This window comes from Aythya fuligula, chromosome 7 (genome assembly GCF_009819795.1).
Source record: "Aythya fuligula isolate bAytFul2 chromosome 7, bAytFul2.pri, whole genome shotgun sequence".
Lineage (NCBI taxonomy): Eukaryota > Metazoa > Chordata > Aves > Anseriformes > Anatidae > Aythya > Aythya fuligula.
Genome location: NC_045565.1, coordinates 21,587,790 through 21,610,970, shown reverse-complemented (window position 1 = coordinate 21,610,970; position 23,181 = coordinate 21,587,790). Strand labels below are relative to the sequence as shown.

General features: G+C 38.1%; 1 protein-coding gene across 2 annotated transcripts in view; it reads left to right on the top strand.

Annotated features, from left to right (window-relative positions):
- MARCHF5 (membrane associated ring-CH-type finger 5) overlaps positions 1-23,181 on the top strand; it is a 35,519-nt gene that overhangs the window by 6,320 nt on the left and 6,018 nt on the right. Inside the window, exons 1-3 of one of the 2 annotated variants that reach the window (XM_032191762.1) lie at positions 416-442; positions 16,469-16,671; positions 21,502-21,632. In XM_032191762.1, the coding sequence (XP_032047653.1) occupies positions 435-442; positions 16,469-16,671; positions 21,502-21,632 (342 nt within the window). In that variant the 5' untranslated portion in view covers positions 416-434. Of the gene's footprint in view, positions 1-415; positions 443-16,468; positions 16,672-21,501; positions 21,633-23,181 lie in introns of those variants that run through there. The other variant, XM_032191763.1, reaches the window with a different exon arrangement.

The following is a 23,181-nucleotide window of genomic DNA, read 5'->3' as shown; positions in this document are numbered from 1 at the left end:
TGCCGGGCGGCCACTACGCGACGGCGGCGAGGAGCGGCATGGGGCGGGCGGCGGGCAGGGGGCGCGCCCCGCCGGACCTTTAAACGGCCGCAGGCAGGCGGGTGGCGGCAGGACTACACTTCCCGGCGGGCCTCCGGGGCCCTGCCCGCGGCTTAGGGCGCAGGCGCGGCGGCAGGGAGGTGGCGGCGGGCGTTGCGGTTGCGCCCGCGCCCGGCCTTTACCTCACAGAGGCGTCGGCGCCGCCACCGCCTCTCCTCAGCGCTCGGCAGCGCGGCCCCGGCCCCCTGAGCGCGCGGCCCGCCCAGGTCGGTGCGCGGCGGGAGGGCGGCTCCGGCTCCTCGCTCCTTTCTCTCCCTCCTCGGTGCCGCCTTTGTCGGGGCCGCGGGGCCGGGGCGGCCATGTCGGAGCAGCCGGGCCTGGCCCTGCAGCAGACCATGGACAGGTACGGGGAGGGGGGCGGCTGAGGGACCCCCGGGACAAGCTTGGGTCGCAGGGGCTGGTGCGAGGGGCAGGGCTGTCTGCTGTCGGGGAGGACCCGGAGTGGGGCAAGCTCTGGCGTAAATCAGTGTGAAATGTGGCGGGCGCCGGCCTGGTGTCGTTATTGCTAGGGCTCAGGAGGGCTGCGGCGTCGCCGCGGGGTGTGCGAGGGTTGCTCTGGAGGCTTTCGGGCCGGAGGAGGAGGGCAGGGATGGAAGGGCGCTGGGGGTCTGGGGAAGGCTGCCCAGGTCCTGCTAAGCATTGACGTGCTCGTGGTGGAAAGCACCCAAAGGTGAGCTCGGCTTACCTTGGCCTCACGTGGTGTGCTGCTGGTTTTATGGTCTCTAGAGAAAGCTTATGGTCGCCTTTTGGAGTGCTGTTAAAAGGTACAACCTGTAAACTACTGTGACTTCAGGTTAGGGGAGGAAGGATGTTTACTCTTAGGCTTGTTTTCTCTTTATGGCTTCATCTGCTTATGTAGCACTTCCACCATGTTGGGCTGAGGGCTTAAGATTCCTGATGTACAGCCTTGAGTCATCCAGGAAGCCCTTAAGACTTTCTTCTATAAACATCAAAATAAATAACCTGTTATTTAGCAGGCGTGATAGCCAGCTATTTCAGAAGGTGGGGACCCACAAGGAGTCAGTCTTCTGCTGATAACACCTGTCAAGCCTTAAGCACAAGGAAGCAAAAAACCCTGGTGTTTTTTCTCCTTTTCAGGTCACCCCTAAGGAAAAAAGGATTTAGCGAAGTGCAGGCTGTCATCAGGCAAATGATGGAGACATAAAGCTATGTGAGGCAGGGGCAGAGCTTGCACACAGCTTGGAAGGTGAGGATGATGAGGAATTTCAGTTCCTTTCAGAATGAGGATAAAAGTGAGTTGTTGTGGGGGAGAGAAATATTTTTTTTACTGTATTTTAGGAAAACTGGAGAATTGAGTTTATAATTTAGAACAGTAACTGTCAAGGAGGCTAGGAGTCAGGAACTAGAAATGTTTTTGCAAGAAGCAACAGGAAGGAGATAGTTTTACAAGTATTATCAATAAAGTAATTAGTTTGACTCTTTCTGTGAATCTAGGGAATAAAAGGGAAGAGGGTTAAGACAAAATAAGGGGGAGGATGATGGCAGAGCTATTATGTAGGAAGAGGGAAGAATGAAGATCATGAGTGGAAGAATAGTTTCAGATAAACTGATTCTGCAACAAATAAAACTCATTTCCATCCTGAAGTTTGTAGTCTGATAGTACATAGCATGCTGTTATTTTGGAGGCAAAGGAAACAGGGATATTCTGAATGGATGCCCTACTGTCTATGGCTGCTTTATCATATTGCAAAGTCCCAATTAAGCATTTTGGGGTATGTCTGTGAGATGGTGTTTGTTTGTGTAGTAAATCAGTGTAATGGGGATGACTCTAACTGAAAACTGAAGCCTTTCTCTTGTATTTTTAACAGTACTTGGGACTGTCATACAGAAGGCTGCAGAAATCACAAATCTTTTGTGATGTTTTTGCAGCTTTTTTTAAGCTTACATTTTGTAAAAGTGTCTTGTTTCCTCTATCTTGGAAGAGGCTTTAAAGCCTTCCCAGCAAAAGCACTGTTTGTGATGGTGTTACAACAGGCTATAGAAAAACCGTTAGAACCACATGGTGTCTATTCCAGTGAAAAAAAAAAAAAAGTCATGAAAGATTTAAGTGAAAATTCATTAACTAAATTCCTTTCTTTTACTTGGTGGCCAAACCAGTTCACTCTTCTGTAGTTGTTATGCCCAATGCATATGTGGGGTTTGACGTATGTTTAAAAGTCTTACATTCTTTCAGCTATGTGAAATTGTAGTTTGTATCTCTGATCCTTTTTGAAGACTTTTCCTACTAAGTTTGGAGTAACAGAGTTGGTCATCTAAAATAATTAGAAGGTATCCCTGACTGACTTAACAGCAAGGACAGCGGGAAGAAGTTTGAAGTACCTAGGCTTCATAAAAGGAGGTATGAAGAGAGACTGCAGGTGTCATGCAAGAGTTTATTTGGCTCAGTTTAGGAGACTTAGAAACAGTTGTGTGGGAGACAATGAGTGGTACCAAGGAGCAAGATGACGGTAGTAGGAGCTTTGAATAACCAAGACCTCAAGATGCAGTCAGTATAAATAAGTTTTGTGTTGCATACTGTGTTTATGCAGTGGTGTTACATTAGAAGAAACCCATTTTCTTTTTTCTGGTATTTCTTAAGATGCATAACCTATCTCATGTTGTATGTAGCTGTGGTCTAGATAAAACTCTGCTATTTCCCTTTGGGGGACATAACCTGTGGATTAATTCTCAGTAGGGATTCTGAAGGCCTGAAGTGCCTCTCCTTCCATCCTGTTATGTTTATTGCTAAGCACAGGTACTTATTTTCTTGGGTAGCAAGAAAACATATGCAAAAACTTAAGAGTAACTGTTAATGCATTATAATTTCACACAAAGAACATAGTGTTAGATTGAGATCTCGTAGTGAAGGATGCAGAAAATAGCTTTTCAGTGAATAAGGCTTTCATTTGAATCTAATATTAAAGTTATTAGAAGGAAAAAATTAGCTTTCTGTTCCAACTAGGTGGTCACACTGAGTGGTGGTGTACTGTTCTATTGGGAGTAAGTTTTTGCTGTAGACTGGAATGTATTCACTGCTTCATATGTATTTGTGAGAGGACATCTGGTTTTGCTGGGCTCTTGGGTTGTACAACTTCTTTAATAAAGCAATTTGAATTTCTCTAGTACAGAGTGTCTCTAGCATCTCAGCATTGTTGCCTGGGATTCATTTTCACTTTAGGACCTTGTACTCCATCCTCCTTACTTTTCATGCATAATTTTAGTCTGTACTACTTTCTTGACAAGCAACATGCTTCTAATAAAAAGGGTAAATAGCTGTCAAGGTGTAATGAGTTTGTTGCTTGAAATTTCTAGCTGAGGATTTTATGCTTAGCTGAAGGATTGCTACAGCATGAATGCAAGGGCCAGGAGAAGTTGGTGTGACCATAAAATGACACTGTCTGGAGTTTTCTGGTTTGTGGCATTCTAGAACCTAATCTGTGTGATTATCATGATACTTTCTTGCATCCAGGTTGGGATTTCAGTCTGTCATTTTTTCTTCTGGCTCATGTTTAAGTAACAGGCTAGGTAGTAGCCTTAAAATGCCATTCTTTTCTGCATGCAGAATTCTGTAAAGGGCCATACTCCTGGAATGATGTATGCACTTGAACGCAGTGTTTATTGGCCTAAATGATGAGGTTTTGTTATTTTAATTCCTTCATTCATGTTTTTAATGCCTAAATCACAGAGTAATAGTAATTTCCATTTGAAAAATTAAAATTGTGGCAGTGTGTGCTTTGTTAATCAATGTAAAGACACTTTTCAAAATTTAATTAAAATTAACAGATTACTTGGAAGTGCCTTAGAAATTGTAGCTATTGCTCTGAGTGTGCCAGAGAAACTTTACTTGGAAGTCAATCCTAAGGCATTTGTCAAATTTTAATAGGTAGAGGCCATCTGATGTGCTGTATGTATTTTTAATGCAAAAGCACTTTTCTTTCTTAAGGAAATACCCAGAAATACTCTATGCTGAATGGCTTTAGGATCTTGAACCTTTACAGTGGAATTACTGTGCCTTGTACACCAGCATTATGAACTGAGTCCTTATATTTTTCAAATACCTATTTGAAAAAAGCCTTGAAGTGGAAGGGGTTTTTTTGTGTATTTTCAGGTTTCCTATTCAGTTAATTTTGTCTTTCGTTTCTGTGAATTTTGTCTCTGCACTGTTTAGGAGCAGTTCTGCCAAATGAACATTCATAAGCTCTGTGAGCTGCCTTGTGCAGCCCTTGGAGCAGGTGTTCTGGCTTTTTCATGCGTATTTCAGACACTTTCATTCTTTCTGGATAATGTTGAAATTAAGGTGCTGAACTTTCTAGTAGGTTTTGGTGCTAGATTTGATCAGAAACTTTTTTAAAAATACATAGATTTTTCCTGTGTAATTTGGTTGTTAAATGTAATTCTGTAGCTTTGTTTGTAAGAATAAATAATGTGGAAATTTAGTTTGTTTTAAAGTTAAGTTTGTACTTGTATCTTGTCAGTATGCTGTTTGGTAGCTCTCTAACAGCTGGGGTGCTACTGCCGTGCCATCAGCAGTGACCCTGTACCTACTACCCCCCCTAGCCACCTTAGAGGGCTTGCCTGGGACTCAGTTACTGTTGCTGAAACATGAGAAAACAAAACTATTCACTGTTAATCTTGCTGTGCAGTCTCTTTACTATGTTGACTCAACAGTTGCCTTTTGAAGTGATAAGATTTTGGGAAGCTATTAAACAGGTAGTTGTCATAGTAAAGTCAGTGACAAGCCCACGTTGATAGAAAGCCCAGACAATGTAAATATTTGATTCATTCAAAAATAATATTGGAAGCTGTCAGATTTCTGTCTTTTTAAAGACTGTTACTTTTAGGATAAATGTTTCATTAGGTAGCTTCTGATTTATATTTAGTGATGATAATCTGGTCAATCTGCTGTCTTCAAAGAAAAAACAAGTGTTTAGCCGTGCACCTGCTTTTTCCTAGCTGTATCACTGCCTGTTCTCACATTAATGTGAGCCATAATGCAAGGATGTGCTAATATTTTTAAGCTTTATTTTCTTGACTTCAGTAGTATTATGTCTTGCAATTTGGTTATACTGAGGGTTCAGATTGCTTTTTTGTTGTTGTTGTTTTTAGAGGATGTCCTGTGTTGATTTGTGGTAGGTTTTTACTATCCCAAGACAGTGCTTTCCTCCAATATACTTGCTAGCTGACCAGCAGAGTCACTTTTGCCTCTTTTTTTTTTTTTTTTCTTTTAGTATTTAAAGGTATTAGTCAAAATGTGATGGATTATCTGAAGGTTTGCACAGGTGTGTTCTGTAGAATCAGTATAGTGGTCATTTTAGCATGGGTTAGTTTACAAATTGGTATACTTTACTTGCTGAATGCATAGCAGTAGTTCTTTCAGCTGTGGCTGATGTGTAGTCTTTCTTGAAGGAAAGTAGAGCAACATCATGTGGCTGTCTTGCCATTTCCCCTTGCCATTCCTGTTCTCTTAAAGTAATCCATCGGGTTGAGTTGCAGGTAGACTTTAAAATCAATTAAAAGATGACATGCAGACTTACAGTTCTTCTAAGAAATTACTTATCTTACGAAGAGCGGAATAATGTTACAACTGGATTTTCTTTCCTAGAGCACTTATTTGTCAGATGCTAGCAATTGAGGTTCAAAAGTTGCAAAACAGCAAGTTCATGGGTTCTTTGTTTTCTGAACTATGGTCAGATTCTGTTGTTTTCTTCAGTAAAAAAAAAAAAAAAAAACACAATGTTTTGTACATAATTTCCAGTTGCTCTTTTTATTCTGTTCTATGTGCGTGATGGAGTCTGTTTTGGTATGAAACATTTTGGTAGGAAAAGATTTGGTCATCTTTTCCTCCTGCTCTTCATAAGTGTGGGCTCTGATTTAGGTTTATTTGCACTGTTAGCTGTTTGCTACTTCCCTAAGCAAAGACATGGGTTAGGATTAAGACCTGAATGCTGCAACGTAACCAATATAATTAGTGCAATGTGGTCCTTGGTTTAAGAGCTTTCTTTGAGCTACTACTGGATTTTGTGCGCTTCAAATTGTCTCACTGGCTAAAATTGCCACATGAATAAATCTTTGTAGGAATGGAGCTCAACCAGATAAGATATGCAGGGTAATAAACAATGTAAGACACTTTACAAAATTTATGTGGTGTTCTTACTTTTCAAGAAGTATTTTCTCTGCAGTTCTGTTTGTTCTATTTGTGCAGATTAAGCATGCCTCTCTCTGTTGCCCTAACCAAAGGAACTGGTTTCTTTTTACACAATACAATTAAATGCTGTTTGTTGAAAGAAGGCTTTACCAGGCTTCTGGTTGAAGTTTGTCAGCAACCAGCAGTACCTGTCTTTCTGTTGTCCCTCCAGAGCAGTTTTGACCTGCTTATAAAATAAGAGTAAAGAATTGGGTTGTGCTGGGTTAATCTATACCAGAAAGGAACCAAGGTATTCTTTCCTGTCTCCTACTTCAACTAATTAGAGCCTAATGTTGATACAGGAAGGAAAAAGCAAAATCACATATACATTTTAGAGTGAGTTTGAATAACGAAAATTTGAAGCAGTAGTAACTAATAACTTTCCTTTTTCTTTATAGCTTCATCCCAGGTACATCCTCCTGTTGCCAAAGGTTCTGCATAGATTGGGTTGTTCCTGTGTCTTATCAGTAAAGATGATTAGGGAAGACTGCAGACCTGTAGAATGCCTTTTGCCCATCTGTATAAAAGTGTTTAGAATGTTACTTATAAGCTATCTTAACCTTTTGACTTTCATCTTACATGCATTATAATTTCCATTTTGGCATCTGCTTTGATATGCTGAAGGACAAACTTAAATGTTTAAACTTAGCAGCTACTTAACAATTAACTTCTACCTGCAGGTAGGTAACTGGCCCTGTTATTTAAATGTGAGGAAACTCCTGAGAAGCTGTTTATCCCATTTGGTACTAAAAATCTTAGTATCCCACATACATTGATTGTCAAGGCATTCAAATATTCTCATCTGCATCTACTTCATCTAAAAAGCTGTGCAAAAGACAGTTTATTGGTAGCTTCTATGTGGTACTGCTTAACTGTGACCCTGTGTCTTACAGCGCTTGCTGAAGTTAAACCTTGTGGCACCTAACACAGGTGTATTGAGTAACTATTTTAATATATGTAACTTACAGAGAAAGGTAAATTACAAGGTTCAAATATTAAATTTGCTCTAAAAAAAAGTGCTACAAAACTAAAGTGGTAGTGAATATGCGAGGTGTGTAGGGCTTGTTTGATGCTTCTGTCGTCCTAATGTGCTTCTGGTCCTACTCTGCTGCAGAGAGGGTGGGTGAAAGTGATACCACTTTTTGATGATCTTATTTTTCCTCTCTCAGCAACAGAATGAGGTGTGTGCTAGCTTGTTATAGGCTGTAATGCCCATCTTTATCCAAAGAGTGTGTGACTTGCTCGTTTTTACTGGCACTTGTGGCTTTCCACAAGTAAAAATAAAAAAATGGCAAATCCGTCCTCAGTGCAGAAGAATGAAGGACCCAGTCTGAAGTGGGTAAGTTATTTTAAGCAACTGCTTAATGTTTTTAAATGAAGCTAATTAAGGATGCATTAAGTGCCTAAAGGTATGGGGCATATGATTTACTAGGAGGAACAAGAGAGCAGTTCTTCTTTCTTCTGAAGAGAAGGGATTGTGAGGACCAAGTAATAGTCTTCTAATACCTACTGAGGAGGTTATTAGAAAGATAAGACCAGGCACTTTTTGGAGATTTCTGGCAGGATGATGAGAAATGACGATCATAAATTTGAACTTGAGGCAGGGGGACAAATGATACTGACAGCTGAGTTGTGGAATGGGGTGTCCAGGGTAAGCAGTGGTTTCTCTGTCCACAGGGCTTTTCAGGATTCAGATGCAGAAAGCTCTGACAATGTGGTATGAATTCGTTGTTGGTTCTGCCTTGGCTTTGAGCTCTGACTAAAGATTTCTTGTGGTCTCTTGCAACCCCAGTGATTCTATGATGCAAGGTCTAGATGCAATCCCAATGTATGCAGGGAGACAACCCAGCATTAGGACTCCAGTTGCAATGCATGACATGAGCAGACTGCTGGTCATGCAGGAGATACGCCTTGTCAAGGTATATGTATTAACAAGACAGTGTTAACACATTGCAAAGGTGGTAAATAGTAGAATTTCAGTGGGTAAAAGTAGCTGGCATTCAGTGATTTTTCTGTGTGTTTTTCTTTTTCTTTTTTTTTTTTTTTTTTAAGAAGCCATTTGTATCTAGTCTTTTGAATCTGATCTGATTTCTTCACAATCTTTTCAGGACATAAGAATTTAAAAAAAAAAAAACATGAATTTAAGGTTGTAATGTCTCCTTTATGTAACTTTCTGATCTTGCCTCATGTTATATATGTTTCTCCTCTTCCTAGGATCTGAATACTTTGTTTAGAAGTCAATATTTTATACTGGAGTTAAAATGTGCCAGCACAAGTTAGCCTTCTGTGAAGGATATCATTACAGAAGGCCATGTGCTGAGTGCTTGTGATTGCTCTGCTGGTGAGTCATGCAGCCAGTTCTGCAGGGCACAGGGGAGAGTTACTTAATGTTATGGTCAGGCTCCTTGGAGTTTGGGTCACATTTACTCAGACTAAAGACTCTTCCAAATGTTCAGAGCCTGCCAAATTTGAGTAGCTGTTCTTGAGCTAATAACTAATTAGCTAATAACTGATTTTGAGCTACTAATATCAAAAATGCCTTCTTGGAGTTAAAAAAAAAAAAAAAAAAAAAACAAAACATTTTGAATCTTTTTTTTTTGTGATCTTTGCCTCAAATTGTTCAGTTTTTATTATAAATATTAGGAAGCTGTAAGATGGCAGGCTCTGGTAGAGCTCTTTGGTTTGCGCTCTCATACTGTTAAAAATAGAAGTTATAAACTGAGAATATAACTTCAGTAATAGCATCTATTATATAAACTCTTGAATTCAAAGCAATTTGCTTGCTTGGAAGTCTTCCTGCCAATTTTTGCAGATTTAGACCCCCACTTCCTATTTTTCTTTCTTGGATGAACAGAACAAAAATTGCTTACCCAATATAACCATGGAACTCCATAGGTATGTATTGTACAAGAAACTGAACATTTCACAGTTACCTTGCCTAAGAAGGGAATGTGAAGTGAACAGCCATAGGTTTGGCTCTAAGTTGATGCTAATGTGTTTACTTCTAAATGTATTATGCCTAAAGACTAAATTGTATTTTCACACGTTACTTGTGCGATACTGGAAAATTACTGCACGGTTGGTTTGCCCAGTGCAGACTCTGAATGGAACGTAACTGCATTTCTTCTCTTTTATCCTGTGCTTGTCACAGCACAGGTTTAATGTCAAGACGGATAAATGTTTAGATGTGTCAGCATTGATCTATTCTGTATTTATGTTGATTCTGATATTTGTAACACCTGCCATCTGCTTTATACATATACTTCAGATTACCAGTATTACTATTTTTCTGATATGACTTCTATTCCCCTTCCCCCGTATTTTACATTGTTTCATGATTTTTCTGTAGTGGAAACTTAGGTCTTTTTGAGACTGGCTGTTGTATTTAACATTCCGGCTTAAAACAGATTAAAAATATCTTGATGCCAATCTTTGGAAACAGATAAGGCTAGTGCTTGCTTGAGGAAGCTAGTAAGTAAATGTTAACCTTCTGTTATGGAAAAGTAAATCTTCCAGGAGATATGAAGGACTAATGCTTGTTATTCTTTGCTTCAGAACTTGAACGATTAAAGGTTAAATTCTTTTACGTCAACTGAACACTTGTTTAAACTTGCATCTTGGCTGGTAGAGGACAAATGGGTATAGTTATTGCTCATCAAATGGCCCAGCTACTAACAGAACCATGATGAAGCATGAAGCAGTTGTGCAGTGATACCTAACCTTGGTGCATGAGCAGCGCTTCCGAGCAAGCTGCAGTAAGCAGAGTTGATTTGATGTCAAGGTTTGCCTCGATGCTAATTCATTTAATTCTGCGATGATGTCAGAAAGCTGTTTTCTGGGAACAATGACTGGGGAAAATTTTGTATGTGTAATTAAGCAAAAGCAGTGTCTTTGTAGAACATCAGGGCATGCTTTGAGTCTCTTTATACTAAGAAACAGTCTCCCGTGTTTTAGAGCCTCAGATTAATTTTCTGCTGCTGGCATTGGTATTTTTTCACTCAAACCTTTCCCTATCCTCTCTTTATCTGTAGTCATATAGCATTATAAGATGGAGAGCTAAATGAGTCACTTTCTGTGCATTGTTCTTGATTAAATGTTGTGGTTTTTTTTGCCAATGTTCTGTATGCATTGGTTTAATTGAAGTGTCACTGTCTAGCTGGAGAGGGTATTGACTGAGCTACTGAAAGCAATGATGCAAGTAATTTTTTTCTCCCACAAAAGAGTAGAATTCAGGTCATGATGACTGTGATCAAGGGTGTAGTTAAAGACACTTTTCCCAGGAGGCCTCAAAAGATTGAAGTTTGACAGATATATGGTTTCTTGTTTGCTATGCTTTTATTGTCTGGCAAGTAAATTTGATGCATTGGAAACCATGGAAACAGACAAAAATCAAAGTTTAGCACAGAGAAATGTGTAAAATATCCCTGGGGAGTGAGGGCTGATGTAAGAATTTAATACAGTAGATTGCAGATGAATTACAGGAAGAATAACTTTTAAATCTTCTTTGAGGTTTTAAGCTGTCTTCCTTTGCTAAATCTGGCAGTGTTGATAGAACAAAGTTGTTTTTTTTTTTTTTTTTAGTGTCAGATAACAATCCATCCTCCTTTAATCTCTTATTGGCATAAAAATCAGATAGTTCAGCTTGTCAGAAGTTGGGTGTTCTACCTTACTAGCAGGTCGTGTTATCAGTTGGAGAATGCTGTGTGTGGTCATCTTGCCATCTGGAGTTCTTGCAGCATCTTGAACATGCTAGCTGCTTTTCCTCCTTCAGCCAGGGTAAATATTACTATACAAAATCTAGCTGATCTTTTTTTTTTTTTTTTTTTTACTATTTTGATTACGCATTGACATTATGCTTTGCAGTTAGGTGCTGAGAGAAGCTGAGACATGAAACAGTGGTATTGTTACATTAGCAATATTACATATTACTGTTAGTTCTTACTTTCTAGGTTCATCATCGTTGCTGGTTTTGTCAAACAATGCTAAGAATGTTTTCCCTATAGTATACTATCTGTATTACAAGAATCTCAAATGTTTAAGGCATTGACTTAATGCTATTAAAATTCTTCAGTACATGCTATGTACACTTGACTACGTGTTAAGCCATCCCATTCGAATAACATTCAAGCCATTTTTCAGTTTTGGAAGTAATTTGTGTGCGTGTTTTTTTTCCCCATTTGGTTTTAGTCACTTTTTCCTTCCTCAGTCTGATGGTAATAATCAAGTGTTACTGCCCCCTAGCAGTTGCTTAGTGTCCTAGATTGCCAGAGGTGTATGCCTAATTGCTAAAATAATGTCAGCTTAATGAGTAAAAATGTTTCAGTAATAAGGTACTTATTACATGAGTAATGGTGTTGCCTGATTTACCCTTTGCACATTTTTAGGTGGGCCCTGTTTTCCATCTCCCCTTAAATAAAACAAATGTTTATAACAGTGAAGTTCTCCGTGTATGTAGAGACCCAGAGTAAGGCCACTGAGCCTTGCTGATTTCTCAAATTTTCCTTTTGAGAAAGTGAGTATGATAATAAGTGAAGCCCTCAAGATAATTGAATTTTGAAGTCTTTACAGAAGGCATAGGCTTGAATAACTGGTTGTAGCAGTTCAATTTGTTCTGAAGTATTTTATTTTTTACCATTAGTTTAGATTCTTTGATAAATTAGGGACTAAAACCCAATGAGAGCTTGGAAGTGCTTAAATGTATGGTAACTACATCTGTGGGGAGCTTCGTGTTAAAGGTTGGTTGGAAGCAAAGGCCGTAAAGCCTTGTAAGGCACGATCCAAGCACAATAGGTGGTGGCTGGCAGTCCAAGGTTTAATTTTATCCGCAAGCTAGAAAGTTGCCAGCAGGATTCTGTGAACTGTCCTTTACTTGTATCTCTGCCTTTATATAGTGCAGTTAACTCAAGTGTAAAATATTTCTCCTTAATTGGAGCTATAATTGAGAGTATATAAATAAGTTTAAGTTGAACTTCTGGTAATCACTAGATCTTTCTGGTACACCTTCTAGCTAATTATTTTGTTTTGCTTTTATGCATTTGATTGACTGCTTATTAGGTTTTAGTCATCTGTGGACTTTTTAAAAGCTTTTTAGAACTCAGTTTAAACAATGCTGTTCAATGATTAGAGGAACTCAGGGCCTTTATATGGATACTGGTTGTGTGGCCATATGTTAATGCCAATGTTAGCTTGATATTCTCTATTTCAACTTTCCCTGCTGTTTTTGACAAAAGTAATACTTCTGCGGTAAAGGTTAGTTAGTATTGTTTCTAGATCTTTTTCTCAGCAGTACACCCTATCATTGATGACCAGGCAAAGCAGAATTGGATATTAGGTCATTTGACCTTTAGCAACTTCCGTTTAATATTTTATACTTTGTTTCAAGGGGACAGCATGCTTTCTAGCAGAATGATTCCAGTTGGCATATGCCTGCAATGCTGTGCTGCCTTAAAAAGGGCCAGGAGAAGTCATGATGGAGCTTCCAAGGCTGGTGTCCTTGCCCTGGAATATATGTGCACTGGTACCGCACTGGACTCTTCTCTGCACTCTGAGAGTGCTTGTTTTTTTCTTAGGACACTGTAAGGACTTCTAGAGTTTGATAGACAGAGCTTGGCTTGAAGATGAAGTGCTGTGAGGCCTGGGGAAATAGTGGTGTTCTGTCTAATTCTGCTGTAGTCTTCCTCTGCTAACCAACTTCTCCCATTGCGATATGTAGGTCTGCATGCATTGGTTCACTGTGCTGCTATTGTTATCAGCTGTTTCAGCCTTTTCACTCTTTTTGGATGTGAAATTCAATTGTGATAAGACACTCAGGCATTTACTGCTTAGCAGAATAAGAATGCTTTATTCTGATATCAAGATAAAAGCAAATTTTTGCTTCTTTGTGGAAGAGTGCTGTGCTTTATAATATGGGAGGAATGCAAAAAAAATCTTCGATTTCTTGTATTTTATGAAGGATCTGTAATGGAAGGAAAATGCTTTCTAGCTCATGGTAAGTGTGAAGTCCTGCTAAAAGTCCTAGGACAATTTTCTTCACTCAGTTCTCTGCTTTTATTTGCAGGTCCGATGTGTATGCCACTGAACGTTAGGGAAAAATTCCAAGGCTTGCAGCACTGAATACTTGGAACCAGGCTATAAACAGCTGTGCTGTCCCAGTCTCACAAGCCCTCTTTCCATTAAGTGTTGTGGACACAGGAATGTCCACTGGGCTTATGGGGCCTTACAGATTTTTGAGAACTTTTGACTGGTAGTATACAGCTAACGTTGCTCTGAAATTACTTTTTGTATTGCTTGCAGAGTCACGCCTGCCTGAAAACAAAGCTGTATCATGACTAATTCAGCTCCCACAGACTGGCAAATTTGATTTCAGTAACATGAATTAGAGCCTCTCCTTCTTGCTATTTAAGGCTGATTTGAATAAGGAAGTAACCTTTGGAAGGAATATAACCCAGTAAAACAGGGAGCAATCTGCCTGTATGCCTGTTGTGCAGCATCTTACTGGGGTGGTGGAGTTACACCTTCTAGGAGAGTGGCTTCCTTAGCAATGAACTCATGGGTTGGAGAAATGTCTTTTTAGGCAGGCCCTGGATTTCTCAGTTACTCATAACAATATTTGGAGTGCAGGCTCGCAGGTCTTTAACACAGCTTTCTATTTATTTGCTTGCTCTTGACATGTGCAGTCTCCTGAAAGGAGTTTATCTTTGGAGAATAAAACGGACACTGAGGGAGTTATTCTCAGAATTGAATTTTTGACACTAGACAGCTTAAGATAATGGGGAGCTGAATCTAAAAGGCATTTGTAATCTTATATTCAAAGAGAGATGACTGGCTGGCTTTTTGTGTGTGGTGTGCTTTTTTTTTTTTTTTTTTCCAAGGAAGTATGGAAAAATACATTAGTAGTATTGATTTGGCTCTGTAGAAAGTCATCAAGGAAAAAAGGTTAGAGTTTCTATCAGAAACAATGCTTTGTTCTACCTTGTCAGCCTTTTCTGTTTCAGGTTATCTGAGTAGCAACCTCATTCAGTAGCGAGAATCAAGGTCATATTTTATTCAGTAAAAGAAAATGGAAAATCTGGCAAGAGCCAAGCTGCTTGTTTTGAGATGGTTTTATTTAGCTCTTTCTGCTACAGCTGCTGTCAACGGAAAGAGATAAAACTGATGACAAAAATACAAGGAATTTACTGTTCATTATTCATGACGTGCTATCGACTTAAGTCTGTAAAGGACTTTGTTATTCTTTTCATGGGTCTTCCAGTTTTTCAGATATGATTGCCTGGCAAGAAATTGGATGAAGCAATTAAGGAAATGATGCAGATTTTCATATTAACCTTAACAGAAAACTTGAATAGAATTTAATCTACAGGGCACTCATGGACAAATTCACTGGTTAAAATTGAAGTGCAACAAGATTATTTTCATGCTGAAATCTCTTATTTGAATACACTTCAGACTTCTGTGGCTTGGTGGCATCTCACCTCGCTGGCACCTACAGCCATAAGTAGCTCTGTTGTAAAGCTCCTAACTGAGAAACAAAAATCTAAGTTACAAATGTAGCCTTAAATAGGATGTGGAGTGAGTGAGTGAAACTTCACCTATTAATAGATCAAAGAATTAAACTGTGGAAGATGAAGTATGCTATAAGTCACTTTGTATTGTTTGTTCTTAAAATAAATGAGGATTTCCTTGGTATTTTAAAAAAAGTTAAACGTAAGAACTGGAGTTCTTTAAGAACTCCTTGATTGAGTGCAATGAACCACAATATCTGTGATGCTTGGTAATACTGTCATGTCTTTGTAGTGGTTGCAGCTTTTTCATTTAGACTCTTACAAACATAGGGCTTGTCTGTCTTTCCTCCTGTTCTGGAAGGCTGATGCCATTTAGGCTGCTAAAGGTACTTTGAGCCACCAGGAAGGTAAACAGGTGGATTGTGTTACACAAGGGCATAACATAAGGATTCTGGTTTAAACAGGTGTTGCAGGGAAGGGCGGAAAGGAGCTGAGTCAGACTTCACATTTACTTTCCCATTAGGATGAGCGAAACAAGTTGTAGTTTTGATCTAAGATACAGTCTTCAAACTGAGCAGTCTTTATAAATGTGCAGTGATGCAGTTCTGGTTTCAGAGCAGAAACGTCGGGAAACTTGCATCTGCACATACCGTAATATGCTCTGTACTTAAAACTGCACATGGTGACAGATCAGTTATGTTAGTTTTACTGATGTTATTGTTCAATACTGAAATTCCTTTTTGTGCAGTCTTCCCTGGAATCTGCACCCTAAATTGCATCCTTTCATGTTTGCTAGTAGTAAGTGCTACAAGTTACATTATACTCTTACCCATTTGCAGCTTAATTTCAGTATATTTCCACCACTATAAATAAATAAATAAAAAAAAAATTCAATGCTTTAAAACAAGCTCTTGCAAATATTATGTAGGCCCAGTTATTCCTATAAACAAAATATTCTTATTCTGTAGGAAAACTGTTCTAGTTCACAAACAGAATGCTACCCAAAATAGTGAGGTTTTAAAAGGAAATTGTTAGACAACATTTTGCCTTGCTTAAATTTCATCAGGCTCTAACTTGAAGCTTTAAGTATTGAAACATACTAACTGTATATCCAGGTAACTCTTCAGACAGCAGAGCTTTCCTGCTCTAGTGTTGTAGTAGTGTTTATGTACTTTGTAATTTAGTTTATATTATACAACATTGTTCTATCAAAATGAAATACTTTTTAATAAGATAAAGGAATTAATTTGGTAATTCTTTTCAGGTTTATTACATTTTATCATTTGTTAAATGTTGTCATGGAAATCCATTGGATTTAGTTTCCCAGGTAACAGACTACTGTACAGATTTTGCATTTTTAATTTTAAAACTTACAAAATGTTTTGTATGGAAAGAGATGCTGACAATACAATTTAAAAATAGAGGTTGGACTACAGTCTCAGTGCTTCTTAAGTTATAAATGACCCAAAAGATAAATTAGTAATTCAGAATGCGTTAAGCATCTACCTAGCTGTCTAATATTATGTTAATACCAGAACAAGTCTGGTACAAAATACTTGCATTTCTGGTGATTAAGCATGAAGCAACAGAAATCATTTCTTGTTACACATTTTCTAAAACTGCATGTGAAAGTTTAAGCACTTAAAAGTAGCAAAAATATCTTTTTTCCTTCCTGTAATTTCAGAAGCTGCTGGGTTTGTTTTGCTACCGATGAGGATGATCGGACAGCAGAGTGGGTGAGACCTTGCAGGTGCAGGGGCTCCACGAAATGGGTTCATCAAACTTGTCTACAGCGCTGGGTGGATGAAAAGCAAAGAGGAAACAGTACTGCTAGAGTTGCTTGTCCTCAGTGCAATGCAGAATATTTAATAGTATTTCCAAAGCTAGGTAAGACATATATCATTTAAATTTAAACATAATGTAATTGGTTGTTTCTGCATGTTGTTCTTAATTTTTTGCCTTTTTATGCTCAGAGTCAATTCTATTGGAAACTTCTCTAGTCCATTTTCCAGACAAGAAACATCGTATTCTGCTTACATCATATTTGATGGCTTAGTTAAATATCTCCTGCAAATTTTGGATATGTTCAACTTAGGTATATTACTAAGTCTTACAGGTGACTGACCTATAATTAAATGTATGGTTAATGTGATTTCTTTCCCCCTTGTTGAGCAGAGTGGGGACTTCTTTCACCAATTTCCATATTAGGACATAAACACATTCCCCCCTCCTTTTTTTTTCCTCAGCATGCAGAGAAACTGTTACAAAAAGAAATGCATAAGAAGAAACCGTACTGGGCAGCCTGTTGCACTGCCTGAAAAACATTTTTACTTTGTTCAGGAAGTATTCCTGAGTGAATCTTGATATATATTCAAGAGGCAGAATATCTATATTTCGTTGCTGGGCACTGCTGTAGATCTGTTCATCAAGGTGGAACAAAAAGTTGGAGATTGTCTTCTAGAGTCTACTCACCTGAGTAGCCAACTAGGACTCTGCCACAATATGGGGCAAATATTTAAAATAAGTTATTGCTTTTATTCCATTGGACCCCCGTTTGCCCATATGTTATACAAGGTATATTGAGCAGGGCAAGAGAATAAAACGTTGCCCTGAGTAACTGATAGAGTAATTTGATTCATGTATTTCCGTATGTGGGAAAGGAGAATCAAATTACTGTATATTACTGTATATGTTGTCACACATAGCGTCCTTTACTATATTTCATGTTCAATGTGGGGCTAAGATGAATGGGGCAGTTCATAGTCAACAATAATGCTGTTCCAGTCAATTTTCTATTTTGCTGTTGTCTTTTCATCACCATAGCAGCTGAAAACTTCAATTTTGATCAAAAGTATAACCGCTTGTTAAACGTTGTTATAGCATGTGTCTATAGCCACTTAAAGGATTTTGAAGTAAGACTTCATAAGATTTTATTTCTGTAATGAAACAATTGAAAATGACTTGCATTGTAAGTTCTTAGGGATAGGACCTCTTTTCTGTTAGTATAAGGGCTGAAAGAATTAAGGTGCGAGGAAACTTTTGAGTGCTGACACATTGCCAAGGGGAAAGAAAATACGGACTAGTATACTGGTGATAATCAAGAAAACAAAACAGCGTAACTTACTACCATGTACTACCATGTTATTCTTATTATCAGTCCCTAAGTCAGCTTTGCTATAAGGATAAGGTAGAGAGGAATCAATCTTCATTGTGGAGAAGGCATCAAGTGATGATAAATTAGCATTACCTTGGGGAGCGGAGCGGGGAGGTGGGGAGTGTGAAGGGGGATTTTGATTACTGGACACTGAAAATGTGCCACAAAATGTGAAGCTGTTTATGTGAGATGCATGAAGCTGTTTACGTGCAATGCATTCACATTTTATTTTGGCAATGGGCAGAAGGGAAAACAACTGTAGTTTGGAGAAGAAGTGTACACAAACAGGCATTTTCATTTGTTCTTGTAATTTGTGGCATACTTTCTTTATTTGGGAGCGAAGATTCCTAGATACTAACATCTCTACTTGTGATAAAGCTGGCCTGAAATTCTTGTATGAAACTGTTCAGCTCTTGCATGCAGGTTTCTTGGAATCTTTTGATATATTTTCCCTCACGCTATCAGCTTTTTCATGGTAAAGATGAAAGGGGCATAAAATTTCAGATGTCTTATGTACTGTTACACAAGTTCATAGCAGAGCTGGAGAATGATTTTGTGTTCATCAATGCTTTGTTATGAGCTTAAGTCCTTAAGCAAGTGAGACAGTTGTGCCCTTTTTGCATCTCTTTTTAGTAACCCAGAACTGTTATATCACAACTCAACTATAAGTCAATCAAGGTTACATCAGGCAGAGTTAGGACGCTAGGATATTCTCCTGCAGTCTTGCCAGTAGCCCCCTCTCTGTGCCATAGCATTTGAAGACATTACTAGTCATACAACTCAAAACAAACAAAAAAAGGTTGCTAGAGTAGGTAAGATGTTGCATCTAACCAAGTTTCCATGCGGTGGCATGGTTCAAAAGCTTACTTACATTGAGACCTCTCTAATATACTGCTAGAAACACTTCTGAAAATAGGTGTCTGTGAAAGGCGCCTAACACAGCATTTTTAAAGATAATGTAATTGGCATAAATATCAATTTAAACATTAGCTATTATCTTTATAAGTAACAGTGTAAATCTAATGTATTTACCAAATCAAAACAACCCCCCTCTTAGTTGCTATCTTCATGTTATAATTCCAATTAAAATTTAATAGGGCATACTGTTTTTAGAGATTGGTAATAACCATGTTATTAATAGGTGTTTTTTAATTACATAAGAAAATATTGCTTCCTCTTCAAAAAAAAAAAAAAAAAAAAAACTGCTTAAAACCTACCTATCTTAGATAATTATTTCAGCTTAATAACAAACCAGTCCTGGCAGAAAAGGCGCTGTTAAAACACAATTGTTTTTACCACACTGAAAATCACTGACATACATGTTAAAGAAGAAAGTACAAAATACAAAAGTATTATTAAATTTCTACTTCCCTAAGTATCATCCTAAAAGATGGTGGCCTTTTTTTCTTGCTACATTTTCCCTGAAGGGCTAACTAAAACATACATGTATTTTTTTCCAGTCTTTTCTCAAACTTCTATACCTAATTCTGTAGCTAATTACTTCCTTTTATGATTAGGATTAGTAGGTGCAATTTGTTAATATTTTTGTCTTAGACTTATGCTGTTGCACTACCACTTTGCTGGTATGTATAAGGCAAGCTGTATAAGGCAAGCTTCAGTGCTTTGTGTTTGCCCTTTTAGACTCACTCAATATGATGGTTATTTTTTGGAGTCTCATGTCTTCACCTCCTTCAAAATAATACAAGCTTTCTGAATAGTGCAATTCAGCATTTTCAGAGACTGTGGGAAGCAGTCAAGATGTGTCAACTACTGTGTATTTAGTATTTGTAGTTATGGCCTTGTCGCTACTTTAATACATCGATAGGTAGCCCAGCAATCTTTTAAGTCTGGAAAATTAAACATAACTGTTAATACAATTGAACTGCTTGTTTGATGTTTCTGTATTTTAAGTAAAGTGTTCCTACTTCAAAAGCACTTTAATTTTGATACCTATTCAACAACAAATTGTTTGGCTTAAGAATAAATTATCTCTGTAATTACACTTTGTCAGCTACTTAAGAACTAATTTACATTGGTTGGTGTATTTGAAGCAGGATGCTGGTGAGGTGTTTTCTGTCTTACACGCCACAAGGGAAGATGCTTCCTGCCTTTAGAACTAGAGCTTTTTTACTAAAAGAACACATTCTACTAGAAGCTGCATGCAAAGGTAGCTAATTTAAAGTACATGAGTAGTAGGGTAAAGACATGAGGCTGCAGCAGAACTGGATTAGCAAGTTAAATAAGGATAGTTCTGCCCAAGTTCGTTACTCAGCACTGCCTGCTGGACAGATACATAACTTAGCCATATGTACAATTACTTCGGCCAAGCCTGCATGTAAGCTAGATTGTGTTTAAATTGCAGGTCTTGAGTATAACATTTGCACAGTTCAAAAAAAAAAAAAGTTGCAATCCTTGTATGAAGTCTCTGGATGCTACTGCTGTACAAATAGTATGCAAAAAAAAAAAAAAATGAAGGTATCTAACAGGAAAAATTAACGTGTATGACCTGGAGGAGGAAGTCTTTATGTAGAATCATGTCCACAGCATAGTGAGAAGTATGCACAAGTAGTCAACAGCTATGTTTACTTTCTGACAAGGTATATAATACATCCTGAAGTCCTTGTTTTAAAACATGAAATGAAAATAGTACTTTTCTGCTGATGCTGATAAGTTTGACAAATACAAAAGAAGTGTGGAATGTGATCACGGTGACAACCTTTCTCACTTCCACACATACCTTTTAGACTCTTCAAATTTTGACTTTTGCTTTGCTGATTCTCATGCAGTCTTACAAAGAAAAGCTGTGAACATGCCTCAGCTTATCTCATCAAAGTTAGGGTAATATATTACTTTGTGCAAGTCTGGAAATTGCAGCTGTCCGTGAACAAAATGAACTCTATTTGTGCATTGTTGCCAAAGGCACTAAATAACCCAGGAAGAGGTTTTTTTCCTCCAATATTTGAGAGGTCATCTTGTTTGTTTGTTTGTTTGTTTGTTTGTTTGTTTGTTTGTTTGTTTTTTTTTTAAAAAAAAAAAGGAAACTGAATGCAATCCAACTCTTTTTCCAGTGGAAGCAATCTTTTATCTTGGCTGCTACTTCTTGCTGTGGAGTAGGATGACGTTTAGTGACAACATTCTTATGCTGATCTTTGACAGCTTCACCTAGGGAGTACACTTTAACTGATTGGTAGTTTTTCCTTTTGAAAACTAAAATATTTTAACAAAAAAGCCATTAAGACTAAAATGATTTCTACAAAAAAAAAATGATTTTGATTCAACATGCACAAAGGGAGCTAAGTCATTTCTAGCAGTGTAAATTAGTCAGTGCTGTAAGGAGTGTATTTATCCCTCAGAAGTTATTGCTATGAATGAAATGGTAGGTAGAAATAAATAGCAAGTTTAGCTAAGTAGCTTCTTATCTGTACGTTCTCATAAGTAGCATGTGCAGGATGTCAGATTCATGTTTTGCCTAGTTTGAGCTTTTTTGTCAGTGACAGATGCTGAGAGCTTTCTTTAGTATGCTTATACATACATCTTGAAATCTTACTTTTCCTCTGTCATAGGTCCAGTTGTTTACGTTTTGGATCTTGCAGATCGTCTGATCTCAAAGGCATGTCCGTTTGCTGCAGCTGGAATAATGGTGGGCTCTATATACTGGACAGCAGTTACGTATGGAGCTGTGACAGTGATGCAGGTACACATCTATTCCCCATTTCTAGATCTTACCAGTCTTTAAAAGCAAGGCTTTTAAAATAAAAACTAGTTAATTAGAACTCCTTTCTTTCGTTAGAATTACATTAAATATTAGCTTAAAATATTCAAAATGATTAAAGCAGCTAAAGCATGTGGTTAATAAATAAATTTAGGGCAGGTTGATAGAAAGCTTTTTGCTTTTTAACTGATCATACTCTATCAAGCCAAGTATGCCTGTTCAAATTGGGTGCACAGTCTATACCTAAGAAACTTCATTACTTCTGCTCTGCTTGTGACAGGCTGGTGAACCCACTTCCATTCTCAAATAAATGCTATTAGTGCCAGACAACTAGTAATGAGTAGGCAACTCGTATTTTTCCATTTCTTTGGAAAAGGAGTGATTTTATTTTTCTACAGATAAAGAAAGTAATTTTGCTAGTAGTATTCAAAGGGCTGACAGTGAATTTTTCAGTCTTAGCTCTCCTTTGTTACGTGAAGGAAAATGTGCATGCTCTGAATGATGCAATTGATGCATACACAACAAATGCAGACCACTTCAGATTAAGAGTATGTTTTCATTATTCAGATTATCTAGTTAATTGAAAAGACTGTCCTACTTCTGTTCTTGAGACCTTGCTACTTGAATATAAAAATGATGTTGACAGGTGCTGGACTATTAACTATTGTTCACAGCTATCCTAGTTCAACTGAAAGACAACTTTTCATAGACTGGCAGGACCTTTGTTACCATTTTAGTTGATACCTGCGTCTATAGCCCATAACCTTTGTTTTGCCTGAAAGCGTAGAAGTACTTCTGAAATCTAGTTGTACATAGATTATACAATAAATGCATCTGTATGCTTAGGTATTACAGTACACAATTGTAGCTTAGTTTATATATACAACCTAGTGCTTATCCATTTAAGTCACGTGGCCCTACTGTTTCTTGGACTGTGTGGTACCGCCATGCAGTTCAAATTGCTCCATCTCAACACTGTGTGCTATTTGCCTTTGTTTGTACATGACCTCATAGCAAAAACGTATGTGATAACCAGTTGAACTGGAGCCCAGATGAGCTGATGTGGTCTCCCTGGTACCAAGCGTCAAGTGGCTGCACAAAAGTTACACAAAATGACTTTCAACACCTCCTCCAAAGGAGGCCCCTTACAGGGCCACTGCAAGCAACTATATTAATAAAAATGTAATTTAATGAAATGTACTAGTCCTTATCTTGTTGCACTCTGGGCCTTTTTCTACAGGAACTTTTATGATCTATGTAGCTTCTCTAGAACTACATAACCAAATGGAAAAATAAATACTCCTTTCTGTAATTGCTTTGCTTTTGAAATGAGATTCTGGCCTTAAGCAATGGCAAGTTGTGGGTCTAGCTGAGCAATCACATGGTTACAACTTGACACCTACAGCCATTCAGACAGCTAGTTAAATCTTGGGTTTGAAGAATTAACTTTCTGGTTTAATTTTTTTGATCATATGAATGACATGCTGTCTAATAACTTATTTTTTGCTTTTAATGAAGGATGTTAAACTAG